We start from the raw sequence: 20,407 nt of genomic DNA on the forward strand, positions 1-20,407 counted from the left end.
ATTGTCAAAGACGGCAAGGTCGCAGGCTTCACAGCTGGCTGCCTGATCTGAGTGGTGAATGCCCTCCAAGTATGAATGAATCATTGGGCAGCACACGCGCCGCTCACAGCCAATACATCTTTACTTGGCAGTTAATGTGGTGCCGATGAACACTGACACAGCAGCAAAACGCTATCTACAGCAGAGAATACATGAATGACTGCAGACAGAGTTCATCTGATGCCAAACCGTGTCGAAGGGAGGACAATGTGATAGTTAGGTGAGACAAGCTCCTAATCACATTGCCAGTTGTAGTTAATGGCGACGGCAGCATATTTATCCAGTGAATAGGTAAGCATCTTGCTTACCAGCTGGTTCCCCTGCGGTCCCCAGGAAGCATACTGCAACTCTGCCGTGTCCCTCTCTGGAGGGCTAAGCTCCTGCAGATCCCTGGAACACACAGAGAAAGAAAGTCTGACATGACCGGCTGTCATTAGGGACAGCTGCCCTGGTTGAAGCCCTCTAAACTCTGCCCCCCTGAGAAAGCAGCAGTACTGACAGGACGAAAGAGCAAGATGCAGAGAGGGAGAATGAGTTGGTTCATGCAGCACTGGGAGCATTTCTTTTTTTCTTTCTTTTTTTTCCTTCCATATTTACATTTTTCTCAGGCGGACACACATCTTCCAAGGCATACTCAGGCACTGACTGCTCTTCTCGAAATCCTTATCGTCGCACCAGTTTTCCAGGCATCACCCAAAGGCAGATCATAATAGTTATTCCACTCATAATGCATATGAAATAAATCTCAGGCAGTGACATCGAACGATACAATACTGCGCAAACCTTACGGTATGTTTGTTGATGGAACCTGGAAAGCACATTAACAGACGGGGGGGGCGGGAGGGGGGCACTTTTAAAAATCATTCTGCAAGTCTGCTTGCTGTGCTGATGCTCATGCCCCGTGCATCCCATGCATTTAGGCATTCACAGTTCCACCTACCCATTAGCCACACTGTAGATAGCATAGGAGGCTGTGAAGGACTGAGAAAACACCTGAAAGAGGTAAAGGATATCATGCACAGAGAGGTGTGTCGCACACAGGTGAAAACACTCACATTTCAGATCACATGCTCCTGCACACGCAACATGAAGCTAGGTTTGGTGTCTTTTAAACTGCAAATGGCCTCAGTGGTTAGGGATGCGCTGGGAAACTGCCTATGTGGCTGAGATGGTGGATTTTGCGTTAGCCCCAACACTCTTCAGTGTGGAAGTTGCCAGAAGACCCAAAGTTAGTCGTCTGTGTCAGTGAGGTGTAACAAGCTATATGGAAGTAATAAATTCAGGGTGGTGCAACAGAGCTTACACGTTGATTAATGCTGATCATTGTGCTCCTTTGCCATCTCCTACTTTAGTACTTTCAGTCATTTTGCACCTTCTTGAGGTATAAAGCAGAGCCATCAGCCACGAAACATAGGTTAGTACTCCTCCTTTGAATGTTTTGTGAAATTGTTAAAGGTTTAAGTTGACCTGGAGTTGCATTAAACAGATAACGAGGATGTAATACAGCAAACTTTTTTTTTTGGAGGATTTCAACTCTGTTGGAAAAGTTGGGAGCTGTTTGAAAATCAAATTAACAAAAAAAAAAAAAAGTAGCGCTTATGTAGAGCTGATGAGCTCCCAAAAAGACGAGTTGATCTGGCACACTGATCGCTGCTTCATCAGAAACTTCTCAAAAGAGAAGAGCAGGGGACATAATTTAGAGACGAACAGAAGCAGGCGTTTCAATCCGGCTTTGTCTGTTACTGAGACAATCGCTTCTTTGTGCCTAACCCACCGTGAACATCCACGCAGCAGTTACATTCATATTTCATCATTCCTGTGATTGCAAGTGAATGAAATAAATTTGCGCCCTTGAGACCAAAAGATTAAAAAAAATAAACAAATAAAGACATGACAAGAGAGAGAAAAATGAAAAAACCTGAGAGAGACATTCTTATTAAACCGCATCATTATGGCCAGTGTTCGTCCCATTGAGTTGTACTGCGGCTGGCAGCTCTGACACAAGCATCAGTGGCTGCGAATGATTAAATTAACATGCTGAAAGAGAAGACTATGAGACCCGAATCAATGAACGTGTCTGTGTGTGTGTGTGTGTGTGTGTGTCTGTTATTTCTCAGCTGATCTAAAGATCACCAAATGAACTGGAGGTAACGCATTGATTTCTACCATTTTCTCAGTTTTTCAGTCAAAGGGGTCGAGGCGGCGATCTTTGCTCGCTGGCCTCTGGGGGACCCGGCCCCTTGGAAAACCAGCCCCAACAGAAATTAAATGTCACATCCTCTATGCAGCACACTTAGCAGTGAAATTGGATTTTCTACAACGTTGTTTGTCTGTTTGAAAACGCATGGCCTTGGCAGCTAAGGCACAGGGGCATGAGAGAAAGGAGAAATAAATTCGGAGGCTGCCTAAATGAGATTGTAGTTTGATTGCGGAGTAAAAGTCGAAGGAATGGGGGAAAGGGGGGGGGGCAGAAGTTACTATAGGCGCTTTTTCAACAAGATGAAAAGCGGCATCAACTGGTCAAACATGAATGAAAAAAGGGAGGGAAGGGAGAAAGGAAGTTAATGGGCACCTCACAGCAACGCCATCAAGCACAATGTCCAATCAGCTGTTTATCATTTGTTTGGAAACCCGCAGATTCTGCTCCCAATTTACCATCATGATGCCTCTGGCAGTGGTCGCGTTATTATGGCTGCATGTGTGATAAACAGAAAGGGAGAAAGGGAGCATCTGTCTTGGAGAGGCAAAGAGAATCCTAATGTGAATGCCAGGAACAAATCATAAATCCTCCACTTCGCTGAGCCTGTCGGCCCCCCTTTTTACTACCCACATCCAGTGTGCTGCCAAAAACGTAAAGGGGGGGGGGGGGACTACTACACTCAGATTAAACACTCAGAAGACATCGCGAGACAATGTGATGAAGGATATGAGGGACGATCACAATAGGCTTTGGATAAGCACAGATATTGGGCGCTATTGTACAATTCACAATGCAGAGATAATAGCTTCCTTTCTGCTCCCCATTGTTCTTGCCGCTCAAGCTTTTTTTCCCCATAGCAGTGCGCCGCCTTTAATACAACAGTAGAACCCATCACCGTTTGCTGCAGAGAGCAGACACAACTCCCGTAGTGTTTTATTTCTACCCAAAACTACATAATCGTGGCAGGCTGCAAGTCAGCTGCTTCGGCGCATCAATCCCAAAAGTCATCCAGTGAAAAATCTCCCCGACACTCACAAACACCTGCGGGGGCGCCTTGCAGAAGTATCCGTAATGCTTGATCTTTTTTTTTTACATTGTTCAGAGTTAAGGCCTAACACTTTAATGTGTTTTACTGGGGTTTCACATAATGGGCTAACAGAAAGCGGTGCAGAGTTGTGAAATGCTTGTAGTGAATTATTTATTTATTTAACCAATAAAAATCTGAAGAGTGTGTTATGCATTTGTGTTTAGCCCTCTGAGTAAACAAAAAAAAAAAAAAAAACACCTTTCGCTGCAATTACAGCAGCAAGTCTTTTGGGGTTTGTCTCCACCAGCTTAATGCGTCTTGATTTTTAATTTTTACCCCTAAATAAAATCCAATATTACTCAAGGCCTTAACGAGGCATCTAATTAGTAAAGCAAGTCCACCTGTATGTACCTTGATCTTAAAATTGTCCCGATCTGTGCCTGTCTGCTGTCTGGCACGCCTCCCTGCTGCGTAGTCATCAAGCTCAAGCGCCGCACCTGCAAGCCTGCCTAAACCGCTCTGCTGCAATGACGCTCATGCTGCACAACTGTTTCCTGGTCTTTATAAGCTGCCTGCAGACAGCAGGAAAGCCCCAGACAACCGAAAGCTTTTGCAAGTAGATGGTGGCGATGGCGAGAATATGTCTGGATACCCTTATTGAGCAAGGACTCTTTAGCTAAAGCGGAAGAGCGTCAGCGGTCGCCATGATAAGTGTTGCCCAAATAGTTCAGTCAGTAAGGAAGGAGGTAGGAAATGTAGCCTGTAAGCTCCCTCCCACGGCTAGTTTTGCCTAGGAACCCCACGACGTCCCTTACCGGCGCTAGGGAGCCTTATGGTATCCTAGGGGTTGGCGATATATCGAATATACTCAATGTATGTTGAGTTTTCCTTGCCGCAATATTGAAAATTTTTTCTTCACGGCAAGATTAAGCCTCTGTATTTAATTCACTGTGAGTTTAGTTTCTCCCACATTCTGTGAACGCATCATTCGTTCCGCCTCCAAGCCAGAAAGCGCTCTGGCGCAAACACGCACACACAACAACGAAGCCGTGCGATTACTTACGCTGACGAGATGGCGAGAACCATGGCGACAGCGGGCTTTTCAGGCAGTGGAAGGATGTCGAACAAAACGTGGTAATTTACAAAACATGCCGTAACACCATTGTCATAAAACGTAGCAGTAGCACAAATTTGTTCCACCTAAAAAGTCATCCAGTGCAACTCTTGTAAATTCCGTGTGTCGACCCCCCCCCCCCCAAAACACCGAAGGAAACTTCAATTAAACCAGCCGTAAAACTGTTTTGTTTTACAGCTAAACGTTTGTTTAAAATTTCCCCGCACCTAAAGAGCAACGGAAATATTTTTGAGATGCTCTGAATATGTAGCTGCGACTGGTCAGTTGATTTTTATAGTCACAATACAAGCTTTTGTTTTTGGGATTGTCACATTTTTATTATACCGATTTGTATGTCTTAAGCACAAAAGAGCACCTTTTATTTCAGGTTTATTTTGTGTCAGATTTTTCCTTGGTGTTCCTTTTGGCCGCCGGGATGTTCTGTTTTTTAAGATCCAGTGTTGACCATGAAAGAGCTTTAATGTGACAATATTGTAATTTGTGAAAAGCTTCTATGTGTAGCTGTGGTTAAAAAATGGCTAAAATATAACATTTTAAACCCATTTTTATTTTGCAATACATTTTTCAAACAAAAAAAAAATTGACACGTTAATATGAGATATGCCAATGCAACTTTAGGCCCTATTTGGCTAAAAACATTTGTTATTCAGGGTTATTTGATCATATCGTGATATATATCGTGTATCGCAATATAGCCCAAAGATATCGTGATATTAGATTTTCTTCATATCGCCCAACCCTTATGGTATCCCACAATCCATTGCGTGACATGAAATAAAAGCACACCCCCCTCACAGTTTTAGCTTTTAGAAGCTAAAACTGAAAATATATAAACCTCAGAAGGCACACGAACCTATGGCTCACAAGTGAAAATCTGCAACCTAACCACCAGACCATCAGCAGCATCGTCTATAAAGTATCTTTTAACAGGGCACAGATGAAGTAAGTGAGCCAGAAGAGATTAAATGTATTGCAAATGATCCCAAGACAACTAGATGTGACGGGAGAATCAGCAGCATTTAGCTGCCTCTTTCAATCACAAGCAACTCTGCGACTCCCATCTTGAATCAGTCATTTGGTACGGCTGGTTTTCGAGGCTTCAAACGTCGCTAACTACGTCATCGAGACAAACCTCGATTGGTGCTTCACAAAAGGTCTGCCTGGATTACTCGACACACGCTCCGAGGCATCGGCCCACTGGACACATCGCTAGTCGATGGCCAGCGTCCCTTTCATACCTGATTTCCTTGTTTTGACCTTATTCTTGCACCTAAGCAAGGAGACAGCGAAGAAGCTCGTGGTATCTGTGGAGCAGCTGCAGAGCTCCATTGCTCAGGTGAGACTTTTCTGTTGACAGGACAACTATTAGTCGTCCATTTCGTAAGGACATTGTTGAAACAAAAATATACAAAGTCCAATTTAGAGGTTGCCACAAGCCATGCAGGGGGCCACAGCAAACATGTGCAAAAAAGGTAATGATCAGATATGACAAAAATCTAAGTTTTTCCCTGCATGAAATCCGTCATGGGTGCCAGGAACTAACACGGCACGCCTTCCTGAACGCAGCGCCTTCATGGAGGAGGAGCGAACGCTGCAAGTCAGTGACTCCATGCTGTCTTTCTGAGTTTCCTTAGAAAACTTTTTAACCAATCTGTCAGGATGATGTGACTGACTTGACTTTGCAAAGTGCCTCGAGATGTGACGTGTCGTGACGCGACGCTGTATAAATAAAATTGAATCGAGAACCTGTGGCAAAAAGATTTACAAATTGATGTTTGCAAATGTTATTCATGCAATCTGTTTGAGACTGAGCGGTGTTGTAAAGAAAAAATGGGCAGAGGTGTCAGTCACAAGGAATGCAAAGCCGGTAGAAACACCTCAAAAGACTCGCGGGCGCTTGCACAAAATATTCACTGAGGTGAACTAAACAGAAATACACACGGCAGATTAATATTTAATGTACTAAAAAAACAAAACAAAAAACAAATAGCATTTCCCTTCACCCTAAACGATGTGTTCTACTACTTTGTGTTGGCCTATCCCGTACAATCACGATAATGTGACAAAATGTAATAAAAAGTTCAAAAGACAAGACACCCCCCCTCCCCCCCCCATCGTCTTTTATCCTCTCTCCTCCCACACAAGCTCTGAAAACGACCCGGCCCAATTCAAACAGGCTTCAGGGCAGACATTTTCCAGCTTCGCCTTGTTGCTTTGTGTCACCATCCCTAACTAACGTCTACACATTCCCTTTTATTTTATCAAAATTCATTTATTCTCACCCAGCAGGCGCCCCCCCCCCCCCAAACCCTCCTAAGCCAGTGAAGCCTTTTAACGTGACACAGCCCGCTCATCCATCCCCTCGTCCTTGCAGCTCTCTTCTCCTTGCATCTCGGACCCCCTTTGATAAACATTCCCATTGATTTCAACTGGACAGTGTGTCTAAGGGCAAGCGGAGCGTAACCCATTTATCATCCCCCCCCCCCCCCCCCCATGTCCCCCCCGCCCAGCCACCCTGAGTGCATGGCTCTCTGTTTTTCTCTTGCATTCTCTGCCACTCCGAGTAGCCTGCCGCTCCTCTTCTGAACGCCAGAGCCGGCGCTTGGCGCAAACTGCTTCAGTCAGCACAACCCCCCCCCCCCAACCCCAACCCCACCCCAGAGATAGAATAAAGTGAGCGAGAGTGAGGAAAATGAAGGAGGGGAGATGTGGAGACAGCTACAGAGACAGACTGAGAGGGGAGAAAAGAGATACCCAAACACAACACACAAATACCCTTTTCTGAGCAAACAAACGCTTCCAGGTTGTGTGCGCCCCGGCTCATAATATTTAGTGGGCTTATATCCTTTGAGTTTGCAGATGAACAAAAAAAAAAAAAAAAAAATCTAAAAAAATCCTGCTGATATCAAAGGAATTATGGTAATGACTTGCTATAAATCAGCCAACAGGGTCCCAAAGATCTGAGCCTGTTTCCCCTTCTCCGATTTGTGAAAAGCAGATTGAATGTATGCACAGCCGTTCAATAATTCAGTTATGGAGGCTCGCTGTTTTGTGATGAATGCAGTAACACGGCAACAGGCTCATTCGTTCCCCACACACAGTGAAAATATGATACGCAGTGATTAGCCGGGTAAAAAAACGAAGAAAAAAAACCTGAAACCCAGAGAGATGCAGGAGACTGTGAGGCTGAACAAATGGGGGGGGAGCAGGAGAAATCTTCTTGCATATTCTTAATAAAAATGTGAGGGGAAAAAAATGCTCCAAGGACTTTCATCCCCCCCCTCCCCAATTTGGATTTCCTCTGATTACTTGAACATTACCTCACTTGCCTTTTCCCCCCAGCGAGGAAAGGATTCACGACTATGCAGGAATCTGCGAGGTGAGGAGATGCAGGTGGAGGGGCTGGGTAAAAATTGGGCTAAAGATCGGTTTCTCTTTGCCGTATCTGAAACCACCTGCGACTGTGAGGCTCCACAAGTTCTTATTAAAATTCTCCACTGAGCAGGCAGGGTTATTTCATTACTGCAGCTCCAACTTTACCTCCTCTTTGATTCCCCCCCCCCTCCTTTCACTTCTTTCCAACTCTTCTGCTAAACACTTCACAGCGATCTCTCCTTCTCAGCACCCCCCCCCTCCCCGTACCCACTGCACCTTCTGCAATAAGCCAGTTTAAATATTCAACTCTTCATATGTTATCCCAGTCATTTGGAGGGTGGGTGTTACAGACTGCTGCAGCAGCAGAAAAAAAAAGCTCTCTCTCTCTCTCTCTCACGCACATCCTCAACCCCCTCCTTCAAGCTCTTTCTGCTTCTCTCTGTTGTTTCAGCGAAGCTCTGATAGAAATTGCACGTCGCTTTTGTTTAACAGCCACAAGTGGCCTGTCAGACGTTTGGAGCTTTGTTAAGCGGGGATCACTCGTCTTTAATATTTGAGGAGGATTTACGGCGGTGTGATGTATTCTGAATGCAAATAACCTGATAGAGACGCCTGGAGTCGACCCGGGGGGGATACGAAACTCACCGGTCGAATGTTATACGCCAAGAGGACGAAACTCTTGTCTGCAGACACCTGGAATTTAGTTGAGGTCAGGTCCTGCAAAGAAAAAAAAGAGGCAGAGTTAGAAGTAACTAAGAAACCATATGCCTTCATTTTCTTAGGTAGAAGTGAAACAAGGCAAAAAGAAACAAAAAAGTGATGAAAATTATTCCACATTGACTTGGCTCAGAATATTTGAAGTGAGCTTCTGTTAAAATGTTAATATGGTACCTTCAGCAGATCTTTTTTTTTTTTGGTATCTTCATTTGCACTATAAACATGGTTGGACATTCTTCTGCACACCTTTTTAGAAACTGTTACATTCTTATCACTGCTGCACTCTATATTCTAATGTTATTTAATTTCAATTGCAATCTCATTACATTGTCGTAAGCTGTATGCAACAAAATGTAGTTTTGTATGCACTGTACATACAAAATGACTATAAAGTATGTCTAAGTCTAAGTCTATTGAGTTAAAATCCAGATTAGATGCTCCCGGAGGCTGAAGCGAAGGGACCAACGTGGACGTCTGCCCTCGTTTAAACCACCACAGTCTCCAAGATGTCCTAGTGGTTTATGCAAATGCTATTTTATGAACCTTTAAACCATCACCACGTTTGAATTGGGTCCATGGTATTAGCGACATGAAACAGAAGGGGGAACAACGACGTTTGTGTGAAACACACAGTGAGAAGAAAACTTGTAATGCAAAGATGTGATCAGTTTAATTAAATGCAATTTTTTTATGCACTCTCTTTATGTTACACAGTTAGTCTGACTGGAAACAGCTGTTCGGTTTTCAGTACATGTTTTGCACAGGAAGATGATCGCTGGCACAGTACCTCCCACCTCCATGTCATCAGCAGAAGGAACAGGTGTGCTTTGGGCTACCAGTCAGAGAGGAACAAGGCGTTAATCTCTGGGACCGAGCAATCTGAATTTAAATGATCTAAATTAAGATGCTAAGAGATTCATCTACTGCAGGTAAGAAATTCGCTTCTCCAAAGCTTTTATCAGAACCTCACCTTAATATTCAAGTCATTTCGGAGGGGAATGATCTAAAAAGTATGGAAATACGTTGTTCAGATCAATTAACTTGCTTGGGTGAACCTTAGTGAAAAATCCTCCTATGAGTTCTCTAAAGAATAAAAAAATTAAACGTCATCCTTAAACTGCTGTTACACTCTTTCTTATCTTGCCTTGTAGGCTGGCATATCTAAAAACTTTGATTTATGTGGTGCTTAACGTAAAGAAACGAAGGCGCACCATTTTGTATAGTGTGTGCAGGGCATGTGGGAGGAAGAGTGTAAAATGTCCAGTCGACCGCATAAGGACAAAATACGACGCACAGATAAAATCCATGGAAGTTGCCTTATGTGTGGCTAAGAAGTGCAATGCAGTGTCATGGAAAACTGACTCCCTTCCCTTTTATTGACGGATGCTTTGTGGAGCTGAGTGGATTGGATTCCTCTGGAAAATAGTAACACCTTTTAAAATAAGTTTGCAACCATATTTAACACAATTAGGTATACTGTTTCTACCATCCTTCTGGAAACATATGTATGTGTGTGTGTGTGTGTGTGGGGGGGGGGGGGGGGTTATAGGCTTAGGTGTTCAATGTGTACTGTTGACGATTGAATTATTATTGATGCTTGTTTTTGTATACACAAAAACACTAAATAAAATATTAAAATAACTATCTAAAATAACTCACAGGGACAAATGAAGTTACCATTTCCAACTTTTTTTTTTTAAATCTAATATTCAATTAAATTCAATTAAATTTTATTTATATAGCGCCAATTCATGAAACATGTCATCTCGAGGCACTTTACAAAGTCAGAATTAATCATATTATACAGATTGGGTCAGATTATACAGATACTCAACCAAACATATAAAGGAGAAAGCTCAGTGCCGTATTACGCAGGCTTTGAGTCCCTCCCATGTGGTGAAATAAAGACATTAGCTGAAATAATCAGAAAACAGGTCGGGCTGCCATCGGTTGGAGCCGCTCCAAACATTTGGCAGGCTGAGGTGAGAGAAACTTCATCGGTTTTAACATATTTTAAACAAAGTGTTACTGAAGTTTTACAGTGATTTTTAATTAGATGGGCAGCTCAGAGCAGTTGTTGGATCATGTTTTCAATCACTTACGGCAGCTGGCTTTTTTATTATTGGTCCTCAATTATGAAAAAACAGCCCCTGCACATAAGAGAGGCTCCTTCACTGCCCACTTTTAAACCTCGCCTTAAATCCCACTATTATTCTTAGGCTTTTACCACCAGTGATACTTAGTTTTCATTTTAAATTGGTTTTACTGTTTCTTTTAAGAGTTTTCATGCATTATCTTTTTTTTTTTATTACATTTTTCTTAATGGATGTGTTTTAGCTCGTAGCAACGTACAGCACTTTGTTTCAGCTGTTGGCTGTTTCTAAGCCTTTAATAAAAAAAAATACGGTATGGTTTAAACAGGTCATCTGTATATCATAGCATCGGCTAGTCGTTTTATTTATTGAATCTTTGCTGCAACATTTACATAGCATAGCTGTGTCAACCATGTGCTGTTAATAGAGTATCTTTCAAGTTGCTTAAGATGATTTACGTCTATAAGTACCACTTAGATTTTACTGTTCCAAGGGGAAGATTTATGTGAAGCTCATCCAGAAGTAAATCTGTCTTCCCAGTACCAGACCCACAAGACCTCCAGCCCCAGAATGCTCCGCACAGTGGAGCTCTCTAAGGATGGGTTAAATGCAAAGGGTGAATTTCCAGGGAATGTCAAACACAGATGATTATAATATACAAAAAGCATTTTCAAAGAAATAGTGACCCAACTCCTCTTCTTATTGAAGAGAATTTACTATTTCTTTATGTTTTTCAATCAAGCCAAACTTTTACGATTCCTTTTGCATTTTTCTGTTCATACAAAAAAATCTAGCTACTTAATTTGTCACAATACAATAGTTTCTTATTTTTATTTAAAAAAAATATATTTTTTATAGCCCCCTCCAAGCACTTTTGACTTGACTGTATTGGCTTATGTGATTAAAAAAATGGGGACACCTCTGCGCTAAGGCATCTGGGACTGACAGTCCCACAGTCCCAATGTGGATTGTAATCAAGGCGATAGTATTCCCGATTTTCTCTGGAAGAAATAAATGCAATGTGCCCTGGACCATGCAGACTGTTCTACACAGATAATTAAAAAGCCAGGCTCTGTGATGGCATGGGTATCAGGGCTATTGGCTCATTTCCACTTCTGTGACTGCAGCGTTATTGCACAAACGTGCACTACACACAAGAGCAAAGTATGCAGCCTTGGAGCTTGTGTAATTTCCAAGGACGTCGCTGTACTTCAGCAAGGTGTTACAAAACTGAAATTCTGAACACGGCTCAAAGATCTGACTGCGTTTTAAGCTGCAGTCGTATGAGCAGCCCTGGCCTGTCCCCAGCAGAATGAATGGGTAAGGAACATTAGAACAAAAGGACGCAATAAGAGAAACTGTATCCACATGCAAACCTAAATATGTGTGTGTGTGTGTGTGTGTGTGTGTTTGGGGGGGGGGGGGGGGGGGGAGGGAAGAAACAGCAAAGCAAAAACATAAAGTGGTAAAAGCTTTCCTGCCTCAACATTTCTGAAAAACTAGATGCCGAAAGTGGCACATATTAAATGAATTCAAGTTGACAGGCCAAAACATGATTTATTGAGGGGATATACATGCAATGATAAAACAGCCCAATGTCAGAACTGCAAGCCTTTATTTATTTATTTATATCCTCTTATTAGCTTAATTAAAAACGATAAAGACACTGACCTCTTGAAATGTCATGATTTAGGTTTTTGTTTATTTGTTTTAGACTTTTCTATAATCAGCCTCTCAGCCACCAGCTATCATCCAATCAGCTCCATCTCCTTCCAGCCACCACTCTGCTCCTGATCAGCTCCACCTGCAGCGCTAATTAGGCTACATTCACACTGCAGGCCTCAATGCTCAATTCTGATTTTTTTTGTGAAATCTGATTTTTTTTTTGCGTGGTCGTTCACATTTCCAAATATTCTGTAATGTGATCTCCTGTGTGAACCGCATTCATACAACTTAAGTGTCCCGCATGCGCAGTTGAGGACGCGATGACGTCACACGTAGCAAGCGTGCTCAGTGTTTGCAGAAGTAAAGATGGATTATAATGCTGGCGCGCATTTTGCGATCTTTAATTTCTTTTCTAACCGGAGGTTTCCCTCCATTGACTGCTCTCCTCATTTTTGTCTGCTATGGGTGTCGTTTTTCTTCCCGTTTCTGCATAGCACGACGCAGATTAGTGACGTTTGTCGAGTATCAGTGACGTACAGGTCGGACATGAAATACGATTCATGGGGGCTTCTTTTAATTTGTATTTAGTGAGGTACCTCATTAAATCCTTGTATACTCTGAATATTAATCAATGCCTTCCTTCTTCAAAGGTTAATGAGAATATTTGGTGTAACACTACATCTTCTGAATTTGTGTCTGCAGTTCCGGTGAGATTAGTACACACACTCATCATGGGCAATCATTTCTTATTTATTATTCATATTAGGCTTTTAATGATTTGCTTGAGCTATTATTTTTCCAGGGTGGAGTGATTACACAATTTACAGCTTTCTCTAATCCCTACATGATCAGAATCATACATACAGAGTTAAATAAATACGCAGCAACTAATATTTGGGTATATATGTTTTAGCAAGCGCCAGATTAATGACTTTTTGTCATTAATCTGGCTGGATATTTGACCACACTTCTTGGCAGAACTGATAGATGTTATTTAAACTGGTTGTTCTCCTGGCACAGACCTTGTTTTGAGTCGTAGTTCATGAAGTTTTAATAGGGTTGATACCTGCGCCATTACAGAAGCCTAATGTTAGAATGGTTTGTCTTTTAAAAAGGCTGCTTTTATGTGTGTTTGGGATCAATAGCTGTGTTTACATGCACAAAATTTCACGATCGTATTGAAATGTATTCGGATTAAAAATCAAAACATCAAATAATAGAATCAATTAATCCGTTCATAATGTGTGTGTATATGCACCTGGCTTTATTCAGAACACAACCTCTCTGACATGTAAAGTTTTCAAATTTTCTTAAAAAAAACAGCACAGAAGAAGAAGTACATCCGTCATCGCTTAACAACAAAAAATAGTAAACAAAGCAGTATTATACGAGTTTGTCTGTCTTCCGAGTGCCCAGGCTGGACTTGCACCAGGTTCTTCTTACGGTTGACTCGTTAGTGAATAAAAAATTATTTTAATGATGCGAATAGAAAGGTTGTATCGGGAGCCCCGACAGTTTTGGTTCCCAGCTAATTTCCACCACACAGCAATGCGGTAATTCGTCACGTTTACATTGAGCGCACTCGGGTCAGTTTGCCACATTCAGAAAAACTTGATCCTGACAAGCGTTTACATGCATGCTGATCGGATTATCAATCGGCATAAACCTTTCTCGTTGAATTAAAAAATTTATTCCGATTTAACTTAATCCAATCACAATATACCATGTTTACATGACGCATTTTTATTCCAATCGGGCCTTTTGTACTGATTATTTTTGTCCATGTAAATGTAGCAGTTGTCCTTAGTTATGCCATTAAGTAGTTTGAGGTGAAGTTGAAAAATACAAAAAAAATCTCTTCTTCCTTATTCCAACCACCTTATTCACTTTGTTTAATGCTTCACTATCACTGGCAATAAAACAGCACCACAGTATGATGCTACCACCACCGTGCTTTACAAGCAGCAGTGGTTTTGGTTTGAAACCCTTACTTTTATGCCTCTGAACACATTTTTTGTCAAAAGCGACTTTTACTAAACAAAGTGGGAGTAAGACACATTTTTCCCATCATCACGTGCTTGTGACCCAAGACTCGGTTACAGCTCCCTCTTAACGGACTTGTTAAATGGTAAACCCGTGTTAGAGATCAAGGCTTTGATGAGTAATTACCACTGGCTGGTGGATTTACAGCAAAAACAGACTCGCATATTATTTCTTGCCATAAAGAAGCTGCACAAAATGCACCAAAAACTGAACAAATCTCAGGACTTCACCCACGTGCAGTTTCTTCAGCAGCCATTATACCTGAAGACAAAATAAAAGAGAAACAGTGTCTAATGTCACTGATATGTTAGCTTCTGATGCTTATTTTTTTGTGTATCACTCAATTTAGACCTTGCACATATTCATTTTAGAAAACTCGCGTGGGTTTGGGATATCGCTGGCCAGATTTGTGAGAGGCCGGCTTGCTGAATTATGACAGAACAGTTTTGTGAAAGAGATTGTTGTGGTCACGGACCGCGGAACCGGTAGGGCCGTGGCCCTACCTACTTTTGTTGATCAAACATGTAAAATAATATATATAAATAAATAAAATTAAATTATTCAACAGCTATTTTTTCAAATGCACAGTAGTCTATGGCAGAAGCATCATTCTCCAATGAGAAAGCGATAAATCATCCCATCTAAAAAATTTATTGGCTGATTGTGTCATGTGATGTAAACAAAAGTTTTCCCACACAATTGCAAGCCACCTCTGCGCTGCTTATGACTGCCGCTACTTCGTTAGCTTCGTTAGCTTAGTTAACTGTGTCCACTGCAAGTGCTGAGAGGTGTTTCTCGTCCCTCCGTCGTGTCAAGACCTATCTGAGATCAACAATGACCCAGAAAAGACTAAATAGCTTGATGTGCGCCCTCACACACAGGGATCTTTTGACCACAGTGGATACTTTGAGGGTAGGACTTCATCCAGCATAATGACAGACGGAGACACTTTTTCGGGAATATTTAGAGCAGGGGTGAGTTTGACTTTTCTTTTTAATGTATTTTTATTCTGTAAATATTGTTAGCTGTAATATAATGATTGTAAGAGGAAATAAATCCAGGGCGTGTGTGCTTAAACGCCGGAAAAAAAGTTAAATAAAACATTGGTGCCGATTTTAATTATAACATGGCAGACACATTTATCATGCTCAGGGACCACAGCCTATGAGAAAACAATAAATTCTGGTGTCTAAAAATGGATTGGCTTGTCTTGTGTCATGTGACGCAAATCAGTTGCGTGATCAAGGGGAAGCTGGTGTTTTATGTGTATGCGGGCGCATGCGTATGTGATGGGTAGTGGTATTGTGAGTATTGCCTGATGGGCCCGACCAATTTGAAATGCGTTCCGCGGTCCATGGTTGTGGTCAAGCAGCTCAGTCTTTGTCTCGTCTGGTTATAAAACCTCTTTCCAGAAGAAATCTGACATGTGCTTTTAAACAAGGCGCTTCTTTCTTGGTAACTGCCTGCTTAATCCAAGTAAAATTAGTGTGCTTCGGCAGTTTCCAGGTTTTTAGTGGTTCCTGGGTTGTCCTTAATATTGCGATCAATTTCCTTTCATCTGTGACAGTTTGGGTTAACAAGGCCCATTCAGCCAAGCATTAGCAGAGACGTAGCTGTCTATTTGAGCTTGTAATTAACATTTTGACACCGTCGATCAGAGAATGTGTGAATTTAGTTTATGATTTTATTTATTGGAGTTCACCGTCTTATCATTCAACCTTGAAAAAAGGATGAATTTAAATGGATCATTAAAAGCCCAATATTAAAATGACATACACTGCAAAAATAGAACTAAAAATAAGAAAAATCTTCTTATTTTTTCTTGATTTGAGCATGTAAATAAGAGTATTTGCCAATGGAATAAGATTTTTGCACTTAAAATAGGGACAATTCATCTCCATCATCTTATTTCAAGTGCTGTATATCTAATTATCTTATTTTAGGGGTAAAAATACTCATTCCATTGGCAGATAATCTTATTTACCTGCTCAAATCAAGGGCAAATACATTCATTTCAAGAAAATTCTACTTATTTTTAGTTCTCTTTTTGCAGTGTATACGCCATACGATTTGTGCATGTTAACATCTGACTGGAACTGCATGAACGTTTTTATATATCTTCTGAACATTTACATCTATTTCTAATTCTGGATGTGTAATTTTAACAGTTTTACTTCTAATTTGCATCTTATTTTAAAATGTGAGCAGCAAACTGACTCAAAAACGTATTTATCTGTGCCGTTTTGATATTCAGTCATTCATTTCGTTCTTCTTTTTTATAGATGCAGACACAGCGATGACAAACCAACACCTCAAAACAGGGAAGAGACTTATCATGCTGACAACACAACCCTGCTTTAAGCATGCCTGCGATGACCCACATAAGTCTGTTAGTGTCGAGCAGAGGCTGCGCTCAAAACGATGCCTTCGCCTGGAAAGATCTCTTTGATGGCACATGGTGAGGGCTCACAGAGGAGCCAGATTGGGGTGGGGGGAAATATGCGCTGATACCCTCAACGTGCCAAGTCTTTTTTTGGTCTAAAATGTGCCATGTGGTGCAGCAGCTCCCTACAGCATCTGTCTCTTAATTTTCATTTTCTATTGACCTATTTGTTCATTCTGTGAGTCAATATGAGAGACAGTCGCAGCTCCCCGTCCTACCAGAGAGCTGTTGTCCAGCAGGGTGGTGGTTAGGTTGTTGTTGAAGGTGAATGTCAGGACATGTCCCTCTCTGGTTCGCAGGGCAACTTCGCTATCTGTTAGGGATTCAGGGGTGAAAAAAAAACAAAAAAAAAAACATCCTGAGTTCTCTGAGACACATGCTGAAAACACATGATGGAAATGTGGAAATATGGATCCTCACCGTTCAACCACGCCGCACAGGGATCGTGAAGTTTAAACTCTTCTCTGTCCAGATCCTCCATGGTCACATGGGAGAGGAGTAACAAGTGAGACTCGTCTTTAAAGGCAGAAAAGACAGAGCAAGCTATGAGTGAAGCCTTTATGTTCACATGAAAGAAAGGCTTGGCCCACTTTTCTGCTCCATGCTGGATTTGTCTCTGCAGTAAGAAGCAACGGTTTGGCAACGGTTATTTCAGGGTTCATAAACCAGTCAGTGTAATGATCTGTCATAAATCAATCTGAAGGACGCATTCTTCACCACAGATGACAGAAACATGAGGATACTTGTGTATGTTTCTTTTAGGATTAGGATTTATTTAGACTCAACACTAACATTTACTCTGCAGTTTGAGAATATAATAAAAATCAGACTTTCTCTAGCAAGAAAGTTCAGCGTTGTGGAGAATATTTTTCTTTGTGCAACCGAATCCGAGTCTTCATTAAATTCGCTCCCATGCAAGGAAGCAATCTGGAGACCTGACTCTCACACAAACAAACGCGCAGAGTTTTTCAAACTCAACACATGACAAGATTGATGCCACTCTCACGTTTGTCCTTCAAATGTGAGGACGCCCAAGATAAATTAGCAGAAATAAACGGACGCCAAGGGATACCTCCAGCTTCCAGCCTCTCTCCATAGCATACTAATTAACACCTTATATCTTTTGCAGTGTTTGTTTTAAGTTCAACTCTGGTGCAGGCGACAATTGCTGACACAGCATGGGAGGTTTAACTGGTTTATTGAAAATAACAGTGAGGTAATGCATCTTCTTGGTTCCCGGCGAAGCTCCGATTGAACACTGAGGAGGAAAGGTAAGTGATTATCCTCTGGGTGGGTGAACCAAAGAGGCTTAAATCGGAGGCAATCGGACTTTCGCTCACTTCTTTCTGAAAACGTTTCAACATCTATCCAGGAGTCTTTCTCAATTCTGGTGGCTCGTGCTTAAGCAACCTGCACTTGGTGCAGATAATGAGGCAGATAATGAATTTGTGGAGAAAAACGAGACCTTTGACGGTGGACGAGGATGTCATGGAGGAGGCGAGCAAACCTCTCAGATTGACTGGTGGTGGTGCTTGGTGGCTTGGTGATGCAGTGTCTCTGTTTTGTTGGAGAAGGAGGTGTGCGATGGCACATACACACCTGAGGGCATGACGTTGGAGGGCGAACAGGCAGGTAGGTATGTGGTAAGTAGCTGAGCAGTGAAAGCAGCGGGTCTCAGTGGGTTAATCTTAGGAGCAGTGAGGAGATTAATGGCGGGAATCTCAGTCAGATTCTTCCATAGAGTGAGGAAGGAGAGCAAATCTGAAACCACCCCTCTCCCTGAGCTCAGCGGAGGAGGGCAGTCAGTGTATTAAAAGGATGTCTTTGCAAACTTAGATCAGACAAAAGCTGCAATGTTAAATTAACATTACCGAGCTAAGTGAGCTAACAATCTGGCATCTGCCTCATGGGATCTGCTACTGTTCAACGTCCTCCTGATTAGTCCTGGCGAGCTGCAGCTGCGTGGCCACAGAGGCCAGACACATCCTGCAAAGAAGAAAGTGAGAGACTTGACAAACACACATCCACCTGGACACAGCTTTACGGGGATAGCAAGATCCTTCCTGAGAACTTCCTGAAGGTTGTGATACTCAGGGGGAACATCTGGGAGATCTAGAGTAGAAGTAAAGTCATCTGAGAGAATATGAGAAGCAATTAACGTTGCAGGAGTCAATATGGGATTCAGTTCAGTTAATGTGAGCCTTTTTAGCCAAGGATGGCCCAGAATGACTCACGTGGGAAAAATTAAGAAAGAGATTTGTTTGTGTTGATTTCCAGAAACTAGTAATTGGGGCAGTTGAGTTTTTTTTTTTAGGTGATGTTTTCTAACAAACTGCCTTCTAAGACATCAATATTTAAGGGAGATAGGAGGTTCTGAACAGGAATGTTAAATGGTTCCACAAGTTTGGGATTGGTGAGAACCTGTGTAGAACCGAATCAACCGAGGTGATAACACGGAAAAGATCTTGATTGATGCAAGTTGTTGAATTCAATGGAAATCACAGATAATCAAATTTATGCACCATGCCTGCCGAGCCTCTTAACTATTGCTGGTCTTTTGGGGCGGATATGGCAACAAAAAACCGGCAGTGTCCGAATGATCCACAGTCAAGACATTGGTCCTGCTTTGTCTCTACTCAAGAGATGGCTTCTGCCTATTTGCATGGGTTCCTGTTCTTTAAGTTTATAATTCTGGGAATTTAGAGAATTTAGGACATCCCTTTAAGTAAGTTTCAGCTAGCTTCAGGATCTAGGGTGCAGGAATGTATGGCCATTTCTGTGTCTGACCAATTTCCCTCTTTCAGGTTCCACAGTATTTCAGCTGTGTCATCATCAATCCCGTATGCAAGAGTCGGCTTCAACAAATCCAAAAATTAATCGAACGTGAACAGATGAACAGTGATCTAATTTATTATAGCTTCTGTCCACCTGAAGGCTTTATCTCTAAGAAGTCCAATTAAATGGGAGATGTTGCTTGAATTGTCTGGGAAGGAGCTCGCTGGAACACCAAGGAGCACTGGAGGAGGAAGGCCCGACATCTATATAGCTGCTCCGAAAACAGTTCTGGGGTCGGGAAGACAACGTCCTGGAAGGCAGGAGGAGCAGATCTGCTGGAGAAGAGGACTGAACTGCAGACAAATCCAATGGAGTCGGGTTAGTCTGAGGAGGTGAAGGTTTTACATTCTCCAATCCAGTGGCGGCTGGCCCATAGGGGGCGCTCGGGCGCTGCCCTCCCTAGATGTGGAGGGGAAAAGTCAAAATATGTATAGATTTTAAAAGTAATATTAATGTCAGTTTTTACTTAATAGTACGTGGCTACATGTAATAAGAATTATTAAAACACTTCTACTGATTGACTCTATCATTTAACAGTGCATTTCCACCAACAGAACATATCATTTCTCTTCTTCTACACTTGTGGGGCTGTGACTCAAGGAGCCCTACAAGTGTAGCGAAATAACCAATCGTATACTGTTGCTAGGGAAGATTTATAAATATTTGGCCAATCAGCATCGCCAAAATGAATCGCCAAAATGAATAGTTTTAAGGAGGGTGATCTTAGAAGCGAGGAGATTAACGGCATTGAACTCAGTGGGATTCTTTCTTAGATCCGAGGAGTCGGGAAGCAGAGCACCGGGAATCGCTGAAACTTGGAAATGAGCCTAGACGT

General features: G+C 42.1%; 1 protein-coding gene across 1 annotated transcript in view; it reads right to left on the minus strand.

Moving 5' to 3' along the window:
* LOC105935295 (inactive dipeptidyl peptidase 10) overlaps positions 1–20,407 on the minus strand; it is a 45,850-nt gene that overhangs the window by 20,906 nt on the left and 4,537 nt on the right. The window contains 5 exon segments of the mRNA XM_021323128.2: positions 348–429; positions 980–1,032; positions 8,422–8,493; positions 16,956–17,050; positions 17,158–17,253. Of these exon segments, the coding sequence (XP_021178803.2) occupies positions 348–429; positions 980–1,032; positions 8,422–8,493; positions 16,956–17,050; positions 17,158–17,253 (398 nt within the window).

This window comes from Fundulus heteroclitus, chromosome 1, assembly GCF_011125445.2.
Source record: "Fundulus heteroclitus isolate FHET01 chromosome 1, MU-UCD_Fhet_4.1, whole genome shotgun sequence".
Taxonomy (NCBI): Eukaryota; Metazoa; Chordata; class Actinopteri; order Cyprinodontiformes; family Fundulidae; genus Fundulus; species Fundulus heteroclitus.